Below are 19,375 nucleotides of genomic sequence, written 5' to 3'. Positions count from 1 at the left end.
CAGTGTGCGGGTGCGCGAGCTGGGGTGCGATAAGATAAGGCGCGGGTCCAGGCTGGAGGCTCAGATCGGGCGTGCGATATGGAGGCGAGGGGCAGACGGGAAAGGGCAGGTGCAGCGATGGAGGTGCGGAGCTGCTGGAAGCCAGATGTTTGGCGGGTCTTGTTTCCTTGTGCTGTCTGTCTATACTGTGTGTTTTATTGTGTGTTTTGTTGTGTGTTTTATTGTGTGTTTTGTTGTGTGTTTTTTATTATTTTTATTATTTTTGTTATGTTTGTTATTTTTGTTGTTTTTGTTGTGGTTATCTTTTTATCTTTTTTATCTTTTTTATTGCCGGTTGTATTGCCTGTTGCATTGCCTGGTGCTGGCCCGTGCTGCTTAATATTGCTCGCTGTTCCATGGCCAGCACGGTGCCTCGTTATCAGTGTAGTGTATGTGGGCCATCCAGGCCCTGGCATTTGCGCGGGGCCAGGGTTCCTGGTCGTGGAGGTCGCACGCTTTCTAAATATGAAACGTTGGCCCGCCCAACAAATCTGGCACCAAGCAGTGGAACACCGGGAAGCGGCGTGGGTTTTCTGCCACGTCGCACCCTGGATCCCGGGTTTTTGGCACCGTGTGCCGGATCTTGGCACCGTGGCCTGAATCTCGGGGCCGCGTCACGGTCCGATTGCTTTGACACGGCCTCATTTTTTAGGGCCTGATTTTTTAGAGCTTGGTCGGATAGGGTTTGCTTTTGTGGGGCTTGGCTTTTTAGGGCTGGGTTTTCCAGGGTATTGTTTTTAGACACGGCTTTTGGAACAATAAGCCTTTAGGGCTGCTTGCATCCACCGCGATCTGCCGCTGTCTAGCGAAGGTTTGCAGAGATCGGACCTGGGCGACAATAGAAACACGCATGTAGAAATGAATGACTGGGCTGTGCAGTCTCACAAATAAAGAGAAATCGGGGCAGTACGACTAAATGAGGGGCGCCTGGCAAAGCGTCTCTATTCTCATTTTCCATGACGGCCTTAATTGCCTTTATGGTCCATGTGCCCCACAGAGCACATGTCTGAATGACTGCGACTTCAACAATGTCGTTCGGCGCCATCACAGACCACCCAAGAATCCCAGAATCCACGGTATAAAGGCTTTTGCTCTGGGTTCTTACGATTGAGGTTTCTATGCACGGAACAAAAGCACAGCTTCTCTCGGTATGCTCGCTTTTCTACTGTTCCCACGAGAACTTCATCAGAGATGTCCTACCTTTGATAAGGCACCAATCTGATCTTCTCGCGCCTGATGCAGGAAGCGAAGGAATTACTTCACAACTGTGTTACAGACTATGCCAGTCTGTTCCCTTCGAGCTAGATACTGGACGCGAAAGAAGAACTATACAACTCTATTGTTTCTACAGAGCATGCATTTTGGCTGCACAAGCTCAACTTGACGATAACAGAGTGATCATGCGTTGTTTCTTTTCTAGCCTTCAAAGAAGCACGAAACTCATGGCGACGGAGTCTTCATCGTCCTGCTCCCTCGACCATTTTCCTGCTATACTCAATAATCTCTTCCGAAGAACAAACCTTACATTTCATAGTCCTTAAGGAACTTCCCGAACGCACGCATCTGTTCGTGGACCTTTCTTATTGGCAGGAAAAATCCTGCTTTGTTACGACAGGTAACATCGTCCTCAATCGAACAATTCCGAGTCTCGACAATTCCAATTATCCACGACAGCAAAAAAGGATGCGCAAGCCCGGAATCGAACCGGGGGCCCAACGATGGCAACGTTGGATTTTACCACTAAACCACTTGCGCTTCTGTGATGTTTCTGGGTGTCGGGATGTTTATATCATCATTAAGAAAGGGAGACAGGCGTGGTTTGTGCCTTTGCAAACTATGAATACAATTTTTATGATAGCAAAATGATTCTGATTCAAATCTCCAACCATTGGAAACTGCGACATGCAAAATCTCCCCAAATCTGCCCTTCGACAAAGGTTTGAAGCGGCTTCTGCAAGGTTGGCATCAGCAAGATCCTAAAACAATATTAACGGCAGTGTTTATTTGTTGACATTGGAATATCTGTCATGGGGCTGCCCGAAGTTGGTGCTGGCGTCCGGTGGTAAGAAGTAGATTCACAACCAAAGCAAGAGATGTATTCACCAAGAAAAAGAACAACATGCCGCTGCTTTTTGTCATATGAAAGATCTGGCAGAAAGTCAAGCATATCATCTTCAGATGCATGCGGCAATAAGATATACGTCAAACAAAACCACATCAGGCTTGAGACAGTTTCTATCTGGATATCCCAGAGTTATTGGAAAGCTTGGTTTCTACACCCAGGCCCGTTTTCCTTAAACACTAAGTAAAGGTCATTCTGGATCTTCGCCAACAGATCTTTCAAAAGCAAAAAAAAAACAGAGCCGACATGTCTCTTTGTCAATTTGCATTCATGACATCGTTTGAAGAAGCAACACAGCTATGCTTGAATCTATACACCCGGTTGAGGGTTAAAAGAGAGTAGGATGACTTTTCGGGTCTATGCCATGGATTTGCATGTGGCACATTCACAGACATCAGATACTACGAATTATCTGCAAGAAAAAACAATAAGAATAAGAAGCCGAAGTAGACTGGAATGAGAAAAAATGTGGATCATATAAATAGTCCCGTAAGGCAACCGAGACTCTCAAGGAGCACGACAGACAGGGTGGAGATGATCTCAAGTGATATTCCAACAGCGAAAGTGTTCTCTCAGGCCATTTTAAACTGGAAGTAAACGAATACGATCAGGGCAGGTGAGAAGGCATACGCGTTGGGAACTCTACATGTAGGGTACTAAATGCAAATGTATTTATTTGTGGAAGGAAAAGACAGTGAAAAGTGGACGAGTTTTTCTTTATATAGCGATGCCGGCGTGCCGCGCACGACTACCCAACTTCTAGGGCTCCGCGAAAGTTGAGCAAATGCAAGGGCTTATCTATTGGATTTTTGAGATCGCTGATCATGGGAGCCACTTCGATATCGGAGGATGTATTTACTTTGGAAAGGAGGAGAGAAATTGCATTTTTTTCGATTCATGGCACCTTTGAAGTTCGAAATTGTGATTTGTTTTCAAAAAAAAAGAATTATTGTTGAGGCGCAGAGTTTTGTAGATAAACCCCAAGGTGTTCACGAAATGTGAAATTCCATAGGAACATGGAAAAAGAAAGCTGACTTTGCCCTCCAAATCTCCTGAGGATTTCATAATTGAGCTTTTGCCGCTTTAATCGCCGTTACTTAGGCAATACCTGTTGGTTTAATTTTCTCCGCTTATTGATATGCTCAGTGGGTAGTCTTACGAAGATGAGGAAGATTGGGGGTGATTCTAAAACTTATTCTAGAGTCATTTGATATTTAGACGGGAGTCAAGACCAACCCAAAAAGTTTGAGAGTAAATACCGACCATCCATGCATGCCTTGAGAAATAACTTAAGGTGCAATGTGCGTTCAAAAATCCAATGTCATATTACGTATCGCAATTAGCTGCGTTCTTTATCGATGCGAAAACCAAGAGATCCATTGTTGAAACTTTTTTTATGTTTTTGTTGAAATATAATGTTCAGTTATGATTTCCTTAAAAGGGTGTATTTTATATTCTAAATGATTCTTCCGCAGGCTTACCTACGGAACCTTGTAACGACTTTTACTTGTGTATGATTAGACAATATTTTATGAAGGTGAGATTGCTGGAATTAAGCATCAATATCTGTGCCCTCATCTGGGCAAGACCATGGTATATATATGTTCATGGATTGTCGGTACCATACTAATCGTATTCTTTACTTCATTTCAAGAACCATTCATACAAAATGATAGATCTCTATAACTTGACGTCATTTTTTCATACATTTGTAAGTGGACTGCTGATGGCTAAGGTATCACAAAGATGTTTCTCCTGAAGTAAGTCATGGAAGCTGGTGTAATACAAAGAGTGTAAATTGTTTTTTTTTTCGACATACAATGTCTCCATATAATTTGCCTTGCTTGCTCAATGGACCTTATAGTCTTGGCAGGAAAAGAATTGTGGGTGCCTTTGCCGAGGAACTATGCGAATTGTTAGAATGATCCTCTTGAATATGCGATTAAGCTTTGCAGCCAAAAATATTTCAAGGCAGTATTGGTTAAACCGAGGACATTCCTTTTCGCGTCAGTAGAGCCGAAGTTTGGAATAAGGTCAAGTAGAATTCAGGCCACAGGCCCGCCGAAGGGGGTCCTAATCAAGGTATTCAGGAATTGATGCCATCAAAGTTCCACTATATACACGCTTTCCGTGAAAAAGGGTTTTTTGATCGGGCCGAGAACTTTCGCACCCAAAATTAGGTCCTTCCTCATTTGGACCTAAAGTGATTGTTTTTGAAGGAGCTGAAAAATTGGGGGTTGCCATCCTCGAAATGAGCTTACAAAGTTTCCCCAGTGATTCTCATAGCTTTACAGAGCCAAAAAGTCTATGAAAAGAGGCTTTTGATATAGGGGAACGAGGTATCAGCTAGATAAACGAGGTCTGCTTACAGATACGCGGCACCCACCAAAAAACGGCCCTAGCATTTGAAACAAACACCGTCACCCACCGTTTCAGACCTACGCCAGCGGCTTGCTCAACTATATAGATTAAAAGACACACACTAAATCAACCTGTATTCCAGCGAAGTTAGCTCACCCCAGACTTCCTATGAATGATGCTTCTATTGATCGGTCGGCTGTTGATCGTGTACCTACAGTAGACACCGTCGCTTTTCGGGTCCCTCGATAAAACCATACTGAAACGCACCTGGGAGTATTCTTCTGAAAAAAGACCTGTAACCCCAGAAAACAAGCACCTGAGTCAGAGAAGCTTGCGCGGGCTTCGGTCAATTAGTTGAGGTGGAACCCAAAATTAGCTGAGGCGCGCTTCGACCCGAGTACGATATCAGATTGCAGGACTCTTTACAACAAGCTCCTTGCCAAAACGCAACATGCCACTTCTACCAGCAACTCATGCGTCTGCACAGGAATCAACCCATGTGTCTGCACAGGAACCAACAAACATTATGGCCATATCCGAAAACGCCCACCGCCACACGGCACCACCAATACACACCGCCCGGGCCCAGACCTGCACACAAGCGCCGCCCGCTTCCCAACATTTGCACCCAAATTCCAACCTTTCCGCCCCGGCGCCCCACTGCATGCAGGACAGGGCCTTGTAGCTGCCGTGTCGCGACCCAAATATATGGAAGGCATCTTGCGCACTATACTACTCCCTTTTTCTAGTCAAGCAGTACTGAACACTCACTCCCAGTTCTTTTCTTCATCTGTACTGGCGTTATTCCGAAAGACATTGTCGCGAATAACCCTGCAGTGCCCAAAAAGGAAAAAAAAAGAACTGTCCGTTTAGATATCCGCTCCTCCTAGAAACACTTAGCCGCCATGAGACCCGAGATTGAACAGGAGCTTTCTCACACCTTGTTGACGGAGTTGTTGGCGTACCAATTCGCCTCGCCCGTCAGATGGATCGAGACCCAGGACGTGTTTTTGAAAGACCACAACACCGAGCGTGTGGTGGAGATTGGCCCCTCGCCCACTTTGGCGGGTATGGCGCTGAGAACCATCAAGGCCAAGTACGAGTCCTACGACGCCGCCTTGTCTTTGCAGCGCCAGGTTTTGTGCTACGCCAAGGATGCCAAGGAAATCTACTATACACCGGAGCCCGCCGAGTTGGAGGCTGCCGCTGCCGCCAAGGAGGCGCCAGCCGCCGCTGCTCCTGCCGCTGCTCCCACCGCCGCTGCTCCGGCCGCTGCACCAGCTGCCGCCCCAGCCGCTCCCGCAGCACCAGCTGCGGCCGCCGCCGCTGTCTCCGACGAGCCCGTGAAGGCCTCGTTGCTTCTCCACGTGTTGGTGGCACAGAAGTTGAAGAAATCGTTGGAGGCCGTCCCCATGACCAAGGCTATCAAGGACTTGGTCAACGGTAAGTCCACTGTGCAGAACGAGATCTTGGGTGACTTGGGCAAGGAGTTCGGCTCGACGCCAGACAAGCCCGAGGACACGCCCTTGGAGGAGTTGGCCGAGTCGTTCCAGGACTCTTTCAACGGGCAGTTGGGCAAGACCTCCACGTCTTTGGTGGGCCGCTTGATGTCCTCCAAGATGCCTGGTGGCTTCTCCATCACCGTGGCCAGAAAGTACTTGGAGTCCAAGTTCGGCTTGGGCCCCGGTAGACAGGACTCGGTCTTGCTCATGGCCTTGGTCAACGAGCCAGCCTCCAGATTGGGCTCCGAAGGGGAGGCCAAGGAGTTCTTGGACACCATCGCGCAGAAATACGCGGCCTCGGCCGGCATCTCGTTGGCCTCGGCGTCCGCCGGCGCGGGCGGTGCTGCCGCCGGTGGCGCCGTCATTGACAGCGCTGCCTTGGATGCGTTGACCGCTGAGAACAAGAACTTGGCCAAGCAGCAGCTCGAGACATTGGCCCGCTACTTGCAGGTCGACTTGAACAAGGGCGCCAGGTCCTTCATCAAGGAGAAGGAGGCCTCGGCTGTCTTGCAGAAGGAGCTTGACTTGTGGGAGGCCGAGCACGGCGAGTTCTACGCCAAGGGCATCAAGCCTATCTTTTCCACGTTGAAGTCCAGACAGTACGACTCGTACTGGAACTGGGCCAGACAAGACGTTTTGTCTATGTACTTCGACATCATCTTCGGCAAGTTGGACTCCATCGACCGCGAGACCATCAACCAGTGTATTCAGATCATGAACAGAGCTTCGCCTTCTTTGATCAAGTTCATGCAGTACCACATTGACCACACTCCGGGCTACAAGGGCGAGACCTACCAGTTAGCTCAGAAGTTGGGCCAGCAGTTGATCGACAACTGTAAGCAGGTGTTGGACGTGGACCCTGTCTACAAAGATGTGTCGAGAATCACGGGCCCAAAGACCACTGTTGACGCCAAGGGCAAGATTGTCTACGAGGAAGCCAACAAGGAGTCTGTCAGAAAGTTTGAGCAATATGTCTACGAAATGGCTCAGGGAGGCCCAATGACCAAGCAGGTCCAGCCAACAATCCAGGAGGACTTGGCTAGAGTTTACAAGGCCATTTCGAAGCAGTCCTCTGTGTCAAAGAACACCAAGCTCGAGCTTGACCAGTTGTACAGCTCATTGGTCAACTTCATGGAGAACAACAAGGAGATTGTCACCGACCAGGCCACTAAGGATGCTTTGCAAGTCGCTGCAGGCTCCAGCACACCAAGCGAGGACGACGAAACCACCACTTCCGACGACGAGATTGCTTCTTTGCCCGACAAGACTTCGATCTTGCAGCCCGTCTCTTCCACGATTCCTCCGCAGACTATTCCATTCTTGAACCTTCAAAGAAAAACTCGCGATGGATGGGAATACGACCAGAAGTTGTCTTCTCTTTACTTGGACGGCTTGGAGAGCGGTGCCGTCAATGGTTTGACTTTCAAGGACAAGCACGTGTTGCTTACCGGTGCCGGTGCTGGCTCCATTGGCGCTGAAATTTTGCAAGGTTTGATCTCTGGTGGTGCCAAGGTCATCGTCACCACCTCTCGTTTCTCAAAGAAGGTTACCGAGTACTACCAGTCTATGTACTCCAGATACGGTGCTACTGGTTCCACTTTGATTGTTGTGCCTTTCAACCAGGGTTCCAAACAAGACGTCGAGGCTTTGATTGACTACATCTATGACGCAAAGGACGGCTTGGGTTGGGATTTGGATGCCATCATTCCTTTTGCTGCCATTCCAGAGAATGGTAACGGGTTGGACAACATCGACTCCAAGTCTGAATTGGCTCACAGAATCATGTTGACCAACTTGTTGAGATTGTTGGGTGCTGTCAAGGCCAAGAAGGTGACTGACACCAGACCTGCCCAAGTAATCTTGCCACTCTCTCCTAATCATGGTACTTTCGGTTTCGATGGTTTGTACTCCGAGTCCAAGATCTCTTTGGAGACTTTGTTTAACAGATGGTACTCTGAGGACTGGGGAACCAAGTTGACCGTTTGCGGTGCCATCATTGGTTGGACTAGAGGTACCGGTTTGATGAGCGGTAACAACATCATCGCTGAAGGTATCGAGAAGGTCGGTGTTAGAACCTTTTCGCAAAAGGAAATGGCTTTCAATATCTTGGGTTTGTTGACACCTGCCATTGTCAACTTGTGTCAAGAGGAGCCTGTTATGGCTGACTTGAACGGTGGTTTGCAATTCATTGAGAACTTGAAGGAGTTCACAACCAAATTGAGAACTGACTTGGTCGAGAGCTCCGACATTAGAAGAGCCGTTTCCATTGAGTCGAGCATTGAGCAGAAGGTTGTCAACGGTGAGGGTGTCGACGCCAATTACTCTCAAGCCACCGTCCAGCCAAGAGCTAACATGACCTTTGCTTTCCCAGGTATGAAGTCTTACGAGGAAATCAAGCTGATCTCTCCAGACTTGGAGGGTATGTTGGACTTGAGCTCTGTGATTGTTGTCACCGGTTTCGCCGAGGTCGGTCCATGGGGTAACGCCAGAACCAGATGGGAGATGGAAGCAACTGGTGAATTCTCCTTGGAGGGTTGTATCGAAATGGCTTGGATCATGGGTTTGATCAAGTATTTCAATGGTAAGATCAAGGGAAAGACCTACGTTGGATGGGTCGACGCCAAGACTCAACAACCTGTTGAGGACAAGGATATCAAGGCCAAATACGAGGAGGAGATCTTGGAGCACGCTGGTATCCGTCTTATCGAGCCAGAGTTGTTTGATGGTTACGACCCTAACAAGAAGCAAATGATTCAAGAAGTTGTTATCCAACACGACTTGGAGCCATTTGAGGCTTCGAAGGAAACTGCCGAGCAATACAAGCACCAACACGGCGACAAGGTCGAGATCTTTGAAATCGACGAATCTGGTGAGTACACCGTTAAGGTGTTGAAGGGTGCTACTTTGCTTATTCCTAAGGCTTTGAGATTCGACAGATTGGTAGCTGGTCAAATTCCTACCGGTTGGAATGCCAAGACTTACGGTATCCCAGAGGACACCATTTCTCAAGTTGATCCAATCACTTTGTTTGTTTTGGTGTCTACTGTGGAGGCATTGTTGTCTGCTGGTATCACCGACCCTTACGAGTTTTACAAGTACGTTCATGTGTCTGAAGTTGGAAACTGTTCTGGTTCCGGTATGGGTGGTGTTTCTGCGTTGAGAGGCATGTTCAAAGACAGGTACTCTGACAAACCAGTGCAGAACGATATTTTGCAGGAGTCTTTCATCAACACCATGTCTGCTTGGGTGAACATGTTGTTGTTGTCCTCTTCTGGTCCAATCAAGACTCCAGTCGGTGCTTGTGCAACCGCTGTGGAGTCTGTGGACACTGGTATTGAGACCATCCTTCAAAACAAGGCCAAGATTTGTATTGTTGGTGGTTACGATGATTTCCAGGAGGAAGGATCTTATGAGTTCGCAAACATGAACGCTACCTCTAATGCTCTTGATGAATTTGCCCATGGCAGAACTCCATCTGAGATGTCCAGACCAGCTACCACCACCAGAAATGGTTTCATGGAGGCTCAAGGTTCTGGTATTCAGCTCATCATGACTGCTGACTTGGCTATTAAGATGGGTGTTCCTATCTACGCCGTGTTGGCCATGACCGCGACTGCCACCGACAAGATTGGTAGATCTGTCCCAGCTCCAGGTAAGGGTATCTTGACCACTGCCCGTGAGCACCACGGTGACTTGAAGTACCCATCTTCCATGTTGAACATCAAGTACAGAGCAAGACAATTGAAGAAGAGGTTGGAGCAGATTGCCAACTGGGAGGAGTCCGAAATCGACTACTTGTCTGAGGAGGCTGAACTTGCCAAGGAGGAGTATGGTTCGGAGTTTTCCATTGGTGACTTCTTGCGCGAAAGAACGGAGGAAATCAGCAGAGAGGCTAGCAAACAAGTTGCTGACGCCAAGAAGCAATGGGGTAACAATTTCTACAAGAGTGACCCTAGAATTGCGCCATTGAGAGGAGCCTTGGCTACGTACGGCTTGACTATTGATGACTTGGGAGTCGCCTCTTTCCACGGTACTTCGACTAAGGCCAACGACAAGAACGAGTCTGCTACTATCAACGCTATGATGAAACACTTGGGTAGATCTGAGGGTAACCCAGTCTTTGGTGTCTTCCAGAAGTACTTGACAGGACATCCAAAGGGTGCGGCTGGTGCCTGGATGTTGAACGGAGCGATCCAAATTTTGAACAGTGGTATTGTTCCTGGAAACAGAAATGCCGACAATGTCGACAAGGTCATGGAGGAGTTCGAGCACGTTTTGTACCCATCGAGATCCATCCAAACGGATGGTATCAAGGCTGTTTCCGTTACGTCTTTCGGTTTCGGTCAAAAGGGTGCCCAAGCCGTTGCGGTTCACTCCGACTACTTGTTTGCTTGTTTGGACAAGAACACTTACGAGGACTACGCTGCTAGAGTGACATCGAGAAACAAGAGGGCGTACAGATACATGCACAACGCCATCACCAGAAACTCGATGTTCGTGGCCAAGGACAAGCCTCCTTACGCTGATGAGTTGGAGCAGCCTGTTTACTTGGACCCATTGGCGCGCGTGGAAGAGAGCAAGACTGGTTTGGTCTTCAGCAAGAAGGGTGTTCAGTCTGACAAGAGTTACGTGTCGTCCGTTGCTGACGCTACTTCCAAGGCTTTGTCTGGCTTGAACAAGAGCTCCAAGGGTGTTGGCGTGGATGTCGAAGTCATCTCCGCATTGAACTTGGAGAACGAGACTTTCATCGAGAGAAATTTCACTGCTAGCGAGGTCGAGTACGCGTCCAAGTCCGCGTACCCACCTGCATCGTTCACTGGTACTTGGTCCGCCAAGGAGGCCGTGTTTAAGGCCTTGGGTGTCAAGTCCAAGGGTGCCGGCGCTGCATTGAAGGAGATTGAAATTGTGCGTGATGCCAACGGAGCCCCAACCGTTGTGTTGAGCGGGTCCGCCGCGGAAGCTGCTTCCAAGGCCGGTGTCAAGAAGGTCAATGTCTCCATCTCGCACGACGACTTCCAGGCCACCGCAGTTGCTTTGAGTGAGTTCTAATAAGTATTTAGCTTTTGATTTTTTTTTGATTTATATACTAGTAATCAATCCGGTTTATAAGTCGATGTTAACCCCAGCAAGAGCGCTCACGTGACTGGACGTCGACAAAGATTGCATATAAGTTTAGATGATTAGACTGAGGCAGACTCTAGGTGTGTTCCCAGTATGTCCGAGAAAGGAATCCGTGCTTGAAAGCGACACAAAGTTGATGCCTACAAAAAACAAAAAAAAAAGAAACAGAACATTTTTAGGGGCTGTTTACTTTCCTGGCTCAGTGGCCTAATCTGGACCTCAGAAACAAGCGCGAATGGAGATAAGAAGGCAAGGCTTATTTCGAATACCAGACAAACTCACCCGACATATCACACATAACATTACTGGAAAATACAGGGAACCAAATGCAAGGATCTTAGCAAGCATCCGGCCAACACGTTCGTATGCGCTTATGGCGACACAAGTAAAAGAATATGGGTGCTGGTCGAAACGCCACAGCCCAGGGCACGTGACCCGCAGTCACGTGCAAGGCTCAATATCCCGGCAACGGTGTGGGCTCTGAGACGAGGACCCACGAAAGAAGGCAAACGACTCGCCAAACAATCCGCAGCACCCCGCGATTGCATCACTTCAGGCAAAAAATTGTCTTCTGAAACACACAGCATAGGAGTGCGAGCCCGAAACAAGCCAGGTCCCCTTTTCCCCGAGAAAATCCGACCTATTTTGAGTGACTTTTACCCATCATGAGTGAGACGCGAGTCAGCGAGGATAAACCCCTGCCGACACGATGTTCTGAAGAGCTGGCTGGCGTCAATGGCAATGTTCCCGAAGAAGCAGAAGGCGCCGGGAGCCGTGGCAGCGAAAATCCCGAGAAAAAAGCCGCCACGGGCGAGGAATTAGCCGCTGTCTCTATCCTGGCTGAGGCGGCTACGGAAACGGCCGATGCAGAGCTGCCCCCTGCCTCCAGTGGGCAGAAAACATCCGAGGAGGCTGTGGGCGATGCTTCCGGCGAGCCCGGCGCCCCTAGAGGTGGAGTGCCTGCCGAAAAAGAGCACGAAAGAGCCACTGAAAACGGCGAGACCGGCGAAAATAAAGTCGAGCAGAACGGCGAGACCACAGCCGAGGATAGCAGCGCACATGCCGCAGCTTTGGCCCCCAAAATCAAGGATACAAAAACGGACGCAGATGCTCTGGCGCCAGAGTCGAAGGCTCTGATAGACGGCGGCAAGCACGCGGACACTGCAGGACCAAGTACGCAGCCCGCCGAGGAGAACGGCGGCCACGTGTCTGCAGCCACCGATGGCGCGAAACGCGAGGTGGCGGAGGCGCCGGCGGAAAAGCCGGCCGTGCCAACAAAAGACCGCGGGTTCCCGGACGAGGCCGGGATGTTGAGAGCACCGCAGCTGCAGGGACGCGTGCTGTCGCTGTCGGCAGCGTCCGCGCCGAGCTCGCGCCGGGCCTCGAGCTCCATGGCGCCCGCGCCCGGCCGGCCGAGCCACGCCAAGGTGGACAACACGGCGATCTTCATGAAGACGTTCGAGGCCATCTTGCAGAGCAAAGAGGCGCACAAAAACGCCCTGTTGAAGACGGCTACGCAGAAGGCCATCGACTCGCTCAACAACTCCGCGTCCCGCGACCCGCACGTGCTTTTCGAGGCGTTGAAGTTGGCGTGCGAGACGCCGAACACGGAGTTGAAATGCAAGGCCGTGGACCTCTTTGCCAAGTTGTTCGACTATGCGCTGTTCGACGACGAGGCGGACCGCACGCGCTTGACGGACGCGTCGGTGGACGTGATCTCGGCGTGCTTCGAGGGTGAGGGCACGGACCCGGACTTGGAGTTGCAGGTGGTGCGGGCCCTCATCCACAGCATCATCCTCATGCCCACGCACGGCGCGTCGCTCTTGAAGGCCGTGCGCCAGATCTACAACGTGTTCATCTTCTCGTTGACCCCCCGCAACCAGGCCGTGGCACAGGGCACGTTGACGCAGGTGATCGCCACGATCTTCCAGCGCGTGGGCGAGGCCGTCTCCAGCGCCAAGTCCCGCGCGTCTCGCCTGAGCTCGTACGTGAATATCCACGTGGGCGCCGTGGCGGAGCCGGCGGAGCACGCGGAGAACGGCGCGGGCAAAATGACGCTTGAGCAGTTGCAGAACCTCTCCGGCGACTCGGCCGACCTGGCGCGGGTCAGCGAGGCCAACCGCGCGTCGGAAAAGGACGAGGACCTAGTGGTGAAGGACGCGTTCTTGATTTTCCGCGCCATGTGCAAGCTCTCCGTGAAAGACTTGGAGGCTGACAGCGTGGACATGAGGTCGCACTCCGTGCGCTCGAAGCTCCTTTCGTTGCACATCATCCACACCATCTTGCGCAACAACATCGACATTTTCTTGAGCAAGGACGTGGTGATCCTCTCCTCGAGCACGGACGAGCAGACGCGCTTGATCGACGCCGTGAGAAGCTACTTGTGCCAGGCCCTCATACGGAACGCGGCCTCGCCGTTGGCCCCGGTCTTCGAGTTGACCCTCGAGACCTTCTGGCTCTTGATCGCCAACTTGCGGTCCGACTTCAAAATGGAGATTCCTGTCTTGTGGGAGCAGATATACTTCCCGGTGTCGGAGATGAAAACCTCCACGCCGCACCAGAAAAGGTACTTGCTCTCAGTCATCGAGCGTCTCTGTAACGACTCCAGATGCATCATCGAGTTCTACTTGAACTACGACTGCGACAGCTCCCAGCCAAACATCTGCGAGATCATCATTGATTACTTGACGAAGCTCGCCTTGTCGCGTGTCGAGGTGTCCTTGGCCCAGAAAGACGCCTTTGAGGAGAACAAGAGAGCAGGCATTGCGCTCTACGAAGTCAGCAAAATCGACAACTTGACCACGGCCACCATGTCTTCAAAGCCACCGGAACCCGACGTCTACAACTTGTTCCCTTTGGAGTACTCCATGAAAATAACCTCCTTGAGTTGCTCGGTGGCTTTCTTGAGATCGCTCCATTCGTGGGCCCAAAAAGGATTCGTGTCCCCGCAAAAATTGGCAAACGCATTCCCCAAGTTGACTCTCGAGGGTTCTCCTATTTCGTCCCACAGCAATTCCCGCAACCCTTCTTTCATCGGAAATCAGCAGCCTGCCGCCGAAAGCGAGAGAGACGATCCAGAGCAGTTCGAGACTCAGAAACAGAGAAAAAGAGCTTTGGTCGAAGGATGCAGACAGTTTAGTCAAAAGCCAAAAAAGGGTGTTGCCTACTTCATCGAAAACGGCTTCATCAAATCAGACTCGCCGGAAGATATTGCGTTGTTTTTGTTGAACACCGAGTCTTTGGATAAAGCCGCATTGGGGGATTACTTGGGTGACGGAAGTGATAAGAACGTTGCGATCATGCATGCTTTTGTCGACCAAATGAACTTCCAAGACAACTCCTTTGTTGATTCTTTGAGAACATTCTTGCAGCTGTTCAGACTACCAGGAGAGGGTCAGAAGATCGATAGATTCATGTTGAAATTTGCAGAGAGGTATGTGCTAGGAAACCCACGAGTTTTTTCCAATGCCGACGCCGCATATGTCTTGGCTTATTCAACTGTCATGCTTAACACAGATCAACATTCAAAGCAAGTGAAAAACAGAATGACAGTTGAAAATTTCATCATGAACAATTCTGGAATCGACGATGGCAAAGATCTCCCAAGACAATTTCTTGAACAAGTTTTTTCGGAAATTCAGGGTAACGAAATCAAGTTACAGTCAGAGCATCACGCTGCTTTGCTAGCCGGCGACCAAACTTTGGCTGCGACGCAACAATCTGGCTTTTTCGGATCCAGAGACTTGAATCGCGAGGCTTACATTCACGCCTCAAAGGAAATGTCCACAAAGACCGAAAAGCTATTCAAAACTTTGGGCAAGAAATCGCGATCAGAAGATTCCCCAAACCAGGTTTATTATGCAGCTTCCAATGTGCAGCACGTCAGATCGATCTTTGACACCACTTGGATGTCTATTTTGGCCGGCTTGACTGGGCCTTTCAAAGAGTATGACGAACCAAGTGTCATCAAGATCTGTTTAGAGGGTATCAAGCTTTCAATCAAAATTTCTTGTTTGTTCGATTTGGAATACGCCAAACAGTCTTTCATTGGTGCTTTGGTCCAATTCCAAAATCTTAACAACATTGAAGATATCAGATCGAAAAATGTGGATGCAATGCACGTCATGTTGGAAATCGCAGTCAGCGAGGGAAACTATCTTCATAAGTCATGGACAGCCGTTTTGACTTCGATTTCGCAACTTGAGAGGCTCCAATTGATTGCGAAGGGGATTGATAGAGATTCGATACCTGATGTAAGTTCCATTAAACTCGTCAACAGAAATTCTATTGAAAGCACGTCTTCCCAGCCATCTGGATTTTTCAGCCTGTTCACTAGGGAGACTTCGGCATCCCAGTCCGCCTCCATTAAATATCACAACCAACAGCTCTCGGCCGAATCTGCCCAGTTACTCTTCAGAACAGAATTGAGCGTTGCCATCGACAAGGTATTCACGAACAGCTCTGAATTATCTGGTGAAGCCATTAAAGATTTTGTGGAAGCTTTGAGTCAGGTTGCCACCGAGGAGATCGACTCATCCGGACAATCAAGCAACCCCAGAATGTTTTCTTTGCAAAAGGTTGTTGATATTTGCTACTACAATATGAGTAGAATTCGTTTGGAATGGTCGCAATTGTGGGTCATCTTGGGTGATGTATTCAACAGAGTTGGATGTAATCCCAATTTGGCTGTTGATTTTTTTGCTTTGGATTCATTGAGACAGCTTTCCATGCGCTTCATGGACATTGAGGAACTAGCACAGTTTAAGTTTCAGAAAGAATTTTTGAAACCGTTTCAGTATATCATACTGCACAATAATTCATTTGAAGTGAAAGACATGGTCTTGGAGTGCGTGAACAATATGGTTTTGGCAAAGGCAAATAAAATAAAATCTGGTTGGAAGACAATCTTTGAAGTTTTGACTGTGGCTGCGAAAGATAAGAAGGATGCTCTCGTTACAAAAGCCTATAAATTGGCGTTTACAATCAACAAGGACTTCAGCGACGAAGTGATCAAACAAGATTCGTTTGCAGATTTGGTTACATGCTTCACAGAATTTGCGAAGAATGAGCAATTGCAAAAGGTTGGCCTATTATCTTTGGAGGTACTATCGAGATTAATCGTACGGGTGGCGAAAACTTCAATCGAGCTTAGCAGCAAAGATACTATTTCAGCTACAAGGGATTTTGCAAGTGAGAAATACGAGAATCTCATGAAGTTGTGGTTCCCTCTATTGTATGGTTTCTACGACATCATCATGAGCGGCGAAGAACTTGAAGTGCGTTCTCGTACCTTGACTCACTTCTTTGACGTTCTTCTTAAATACGGAGACCATTTCGAGACCGATTTCTGGGACTTGATTTATCAAAAGCTCTTGGCCCCCATTTTTGGCGTTATTGCCTGCCCCTGGGGTTTGAGATATGATGATGATGGTGCTTCAGCACAGTATGGGGTGAATATGGCCGACAATGACAAGATGTCATTCTGGGTTTCCACAACTTTCATTCAAGCCTTGAATGGCATGGTCTCTCTCTTCTCGCACTATTTTGATGCTCTTACTCCCAGATTCGACGACTTGCTTAACTTGTTGGTTAGTTGCATTTGTCAAGAAAACGACACAATTGCTAGAACAGGAAAATCGTGCTTTGAAGAGTTCTTGGTACAGAATTGCGACAAGTTCCTGAAAGGACAATGGGATGCCATTCTCAAAACCTTTTCTCTGTTGTTTGATCTCACGACAGCCAAAGAGTTATTTACTTTGGATCCATTGAGAGAAGATGAAGAAAACTCTGACGTGAATTCTTTGGATATCAATGACTCGGAAGATATGCACACGAAAGACACAGAGGAAGTTTCGGGAGATAAGTCTTCCATTGTCATCAAGTGCGTGCTACAATTATTGATGATAGAACTAGTTCTGGAGCTTGCAGTGAAGGACGAGTTTTACGAGGCCGTTCCGGACGAACATCTCACGGAAATCTGTCAGCTTCTTTACAAGAGTTTCGACTTTGCCAAACGTTTCAATGACGACTACGATTTAAGAGTCCGTTTGTGGAATGCAGGGGTGATCGAGAGGCTTCCAAACTTGTTGAAACAAGAAAGCATGTCTGCGGCCGTCTTCTTGAATGTAATGTTCAGACTTTACTGTGACGACAAAAAAGCCACGAGTCAGGAAAGCAAAGAGACCATCGTGACGTCGGTAGTGCCTTTGTCTTACTCTATTGTGGAACGATTCTGTGAGCTCGACGAAAGCAATCAACTGAAGAGCATTGCTACGTGGAGACCAGTCATCACGGAGATTTTCGAAGGCTTCGTGGAAATGGACGATGATGATTTCGCCAACCACTCTCCTGACTTGTTTAAACTTACAATCACCCTATTTGGGCGGGCTACGGGTGGTGATTTGCGGAGAGCCCTTCAGATGTTCTTGGCCCGGGTGGGGAGCGTTTTTGTGAAGAAACCACAGTCGGTGTAGAAGACGTGGAACACAGTAATGCAAATTGCGCAACGAGGGCTCATGGCCCATGTGAGAGCCGCACCTCGACGCTTGCTGCACGTGAGCAACCATGAGCGGCGCGAGCAACGAATAATGGAGGCCAACAGATTTTGAAGGAGATACCCAGGGGCTAAAAAATGTTGACTTCATCACCATGCCGGAAAGACGTGTAATTATAAGTACATATTGTGATTTTTGTGAAGTTTGAGGTATCGTTCCCCTTTGTACGAACCAGTATGTAAAACGAAGACCCCTCGTAGCTTATAATCGTGTGCCTCGACCGACAAGAAGGTTCGCCCCAAGCGCGCATCCGTGCACCAGGGTATGTCACACCAGAGTCGCCGGTGAGGAAACGGTCAGACTACGCAAAAAAAGTTGAAAAATTTTCTGGACGTCTTAACCTACTTTTTCCTTCCAGACCATCCCGATCAGATAAAATGTCTTTCGAAAACAAGGTATGTGCTCTTATGCCTTGATAATTGGAAGCTGTGTTCATGCAATGGAATGATAATTGGGTGCCATTCAGCGAAGAAATTTTAAGTTCGTCTTTCCAGCCGGCACTTGCGGGGATGAATGGAAGAACGAGGAATACAAAAACGCCCGTTGAACACAATATAGTATTGCCCAGTCAGCAATTACAGCATAATATGGCCGATTGCATCTCCACATACATATCAAGTGTCTGGATTATTTTTCGGCATTGTTTCGTTCACTGCTGACACAGCAACCGAAAATGTCGGCGTTCTCCAAATCTTACTTTGCATTCAAAAACCAAACCTTCCGTAGACCTTGAGGATACAAGCTTGACGAGCAATGCTATCAACCACAAAACTCTGCCATGCCCTGACTCATGACTCCCGCCCGTTTCCTTAGGCAAATGATCTTTGGATCCCGTCTGTGCAGACTGTATACTAACAATGTTCAGAACTTATACGCTTTGTTGGGTAACGATGTCGAAGACGACACCGTCCCTGCGCCAATGCCAAAGGAGATTACCAAGGCCACCACTTCTTCCAAGAAGGCCGACGTCCCACCACCTTCAGCTGACCCAGCCAAGGCCAGAAAGAACAAGAAGGCCCCAACCGGAAACGATGCTGCCTTGAAGAACAAGACCAACAACAAGAGCACCCCAGGTCCATCTGCCACGCCAGCCAAGCACTCCAAGAAGCCATTTGACCGTCACTCCAGAACCGGCAAGACCGACTCCAAGAAGCAAGTCAAGCAAGCTTGGGGTGATGACAAGAAGGAGTTGGAGGATGAGAGCCGCGCTGAGGCCGATGCTGCTGCCGAGCTCGCCGCCGAGGCCGAGGAGAACCCATCTGGCCCAGCCGCCAAGTCCTTGCAGGACTACTTGGCCGAGTTGCGCGAGAAGGAGGCTGCTTTGGGCGGTGCCAGAGTCGTCAGAAAGGCCAACGAGGGTGCCGAGGCCAAGTGGACTGCTGCTGAGAAGATCGAGAAGGAGCAAGCTAGCTACGTCGAGCCATCTGCTACCAAGAAGTCCAAGCAAAAGTCGCAAAAGGAGAAGAAGTTCTTGGACTTCAACGCCGTTTTCGCCGACGAGACTCCTAAGTTCAGCAACGACAGAAAGCCTGGTTTCAAGGGCAAGAAGTCCAACGCTCCAAACTCCAAGGTTGTCAAGAAGGAGCAGAACTTCCCTTCCTTGTAAGCGAGCCACATTCGCACAGCGTGAGTATTTCGTCATCGCGTAGTCTTTCACTGCAGTGCGAGACAAGCCG

At 49.0% G+C, this 19,375-nt stretch overlaps 3 protein-coding genes and 1 non-coding gene across 4 annotated transcripts; 3 read left to right on the top strand and 1 right to left on the bottom strand.

Annotated features, from left to right (window-relative positions):
- Positions 1 to 1,723: 1,723 nt before the first annotated feature.
- METBIDRAFT_t16 lies at positions 1,724 to 1,794 on the bottom strand. Its single transcript has one exon. It is a non-coding gene; the product is annotated as a tRNA-Gly (tRNA).
- A 3,633-nt stretch (positions 1,795 to 5,427) lies between these two features.
- On the top strand, positions 5,428 to 11,073 carry FAS2 (trifunctional fatty acid synthase subunit; the record flags this gene model as incomplete). The annotated part of the gene is made up of 1 exon (XM_018856593.1): positions 5,428 to 11,073. One exon carries the CDS (start codon positions 5,428 to 5,430, stop codon positions 11,071 to 11,073), a length of 5,646 nt encoding a protein of 1,881 aa, XP_018714044.1.
- Positions 11,074 to 12,536: 1,463 nt separating this feature from the next.
- Positions 12,537 to 17,618, top strand: SEC7 (Arf family guanine nucleotide exchange factor; the record flags this gene model as incomplete). Its single annotated transcript, XM_018856780.1, has 1 exon — positions 12,537 to 17,618. One exon carries the CDS (start codon positions 12,537 to 12,539, stop codon positions 17,616 to 17,618), a length of 5,082 nt encoding a protein of 1,693 aa, XP_018714043.1.
- A 458-nt stretch (positions 17,619 to 18,076) lies between these two features.
- On the top strand, positions 18,077 to 19,305 carry METBIDRAFT_76556 (uncharacterized protein; the record flags this gene model as incomplete). The annotated part of the gene is made up of 2 exons (XM_018858552.1): positions 18,077 to 18,094; positions 18,565 to 19,305. 2 exons carry the CDS (start codon positions 18,077 to 18,079, stop codon positions 19,303 to 19,305), a joined length of 759 nt encoding a protein of 252 aa, XP_018714042.1.
- Between the last annotated feature and the right edge of the window lie 70 nt (positions 19,306 to 19,375).

This window comes from Metschnikowia bicuspidata (genome assembly GCF_001664035.1).
Source record: "Metschnikowia bicuspidata var. bicuspidata NRRL YB-4993 chromosome Unknown METBIscaffold_1, whole genome shotgun sequence".
Classification (NCBI taxonomy): Eukaryota; Fungi; Ascomycota; class Pichiomycetes; order Serinales; family Metschnikowiaceae; genus Metschnikowia; species Metschnikowia bicuspidata.
This window is presented reverse-complemented; position numbering and strand designations above follow the sequence as displayed.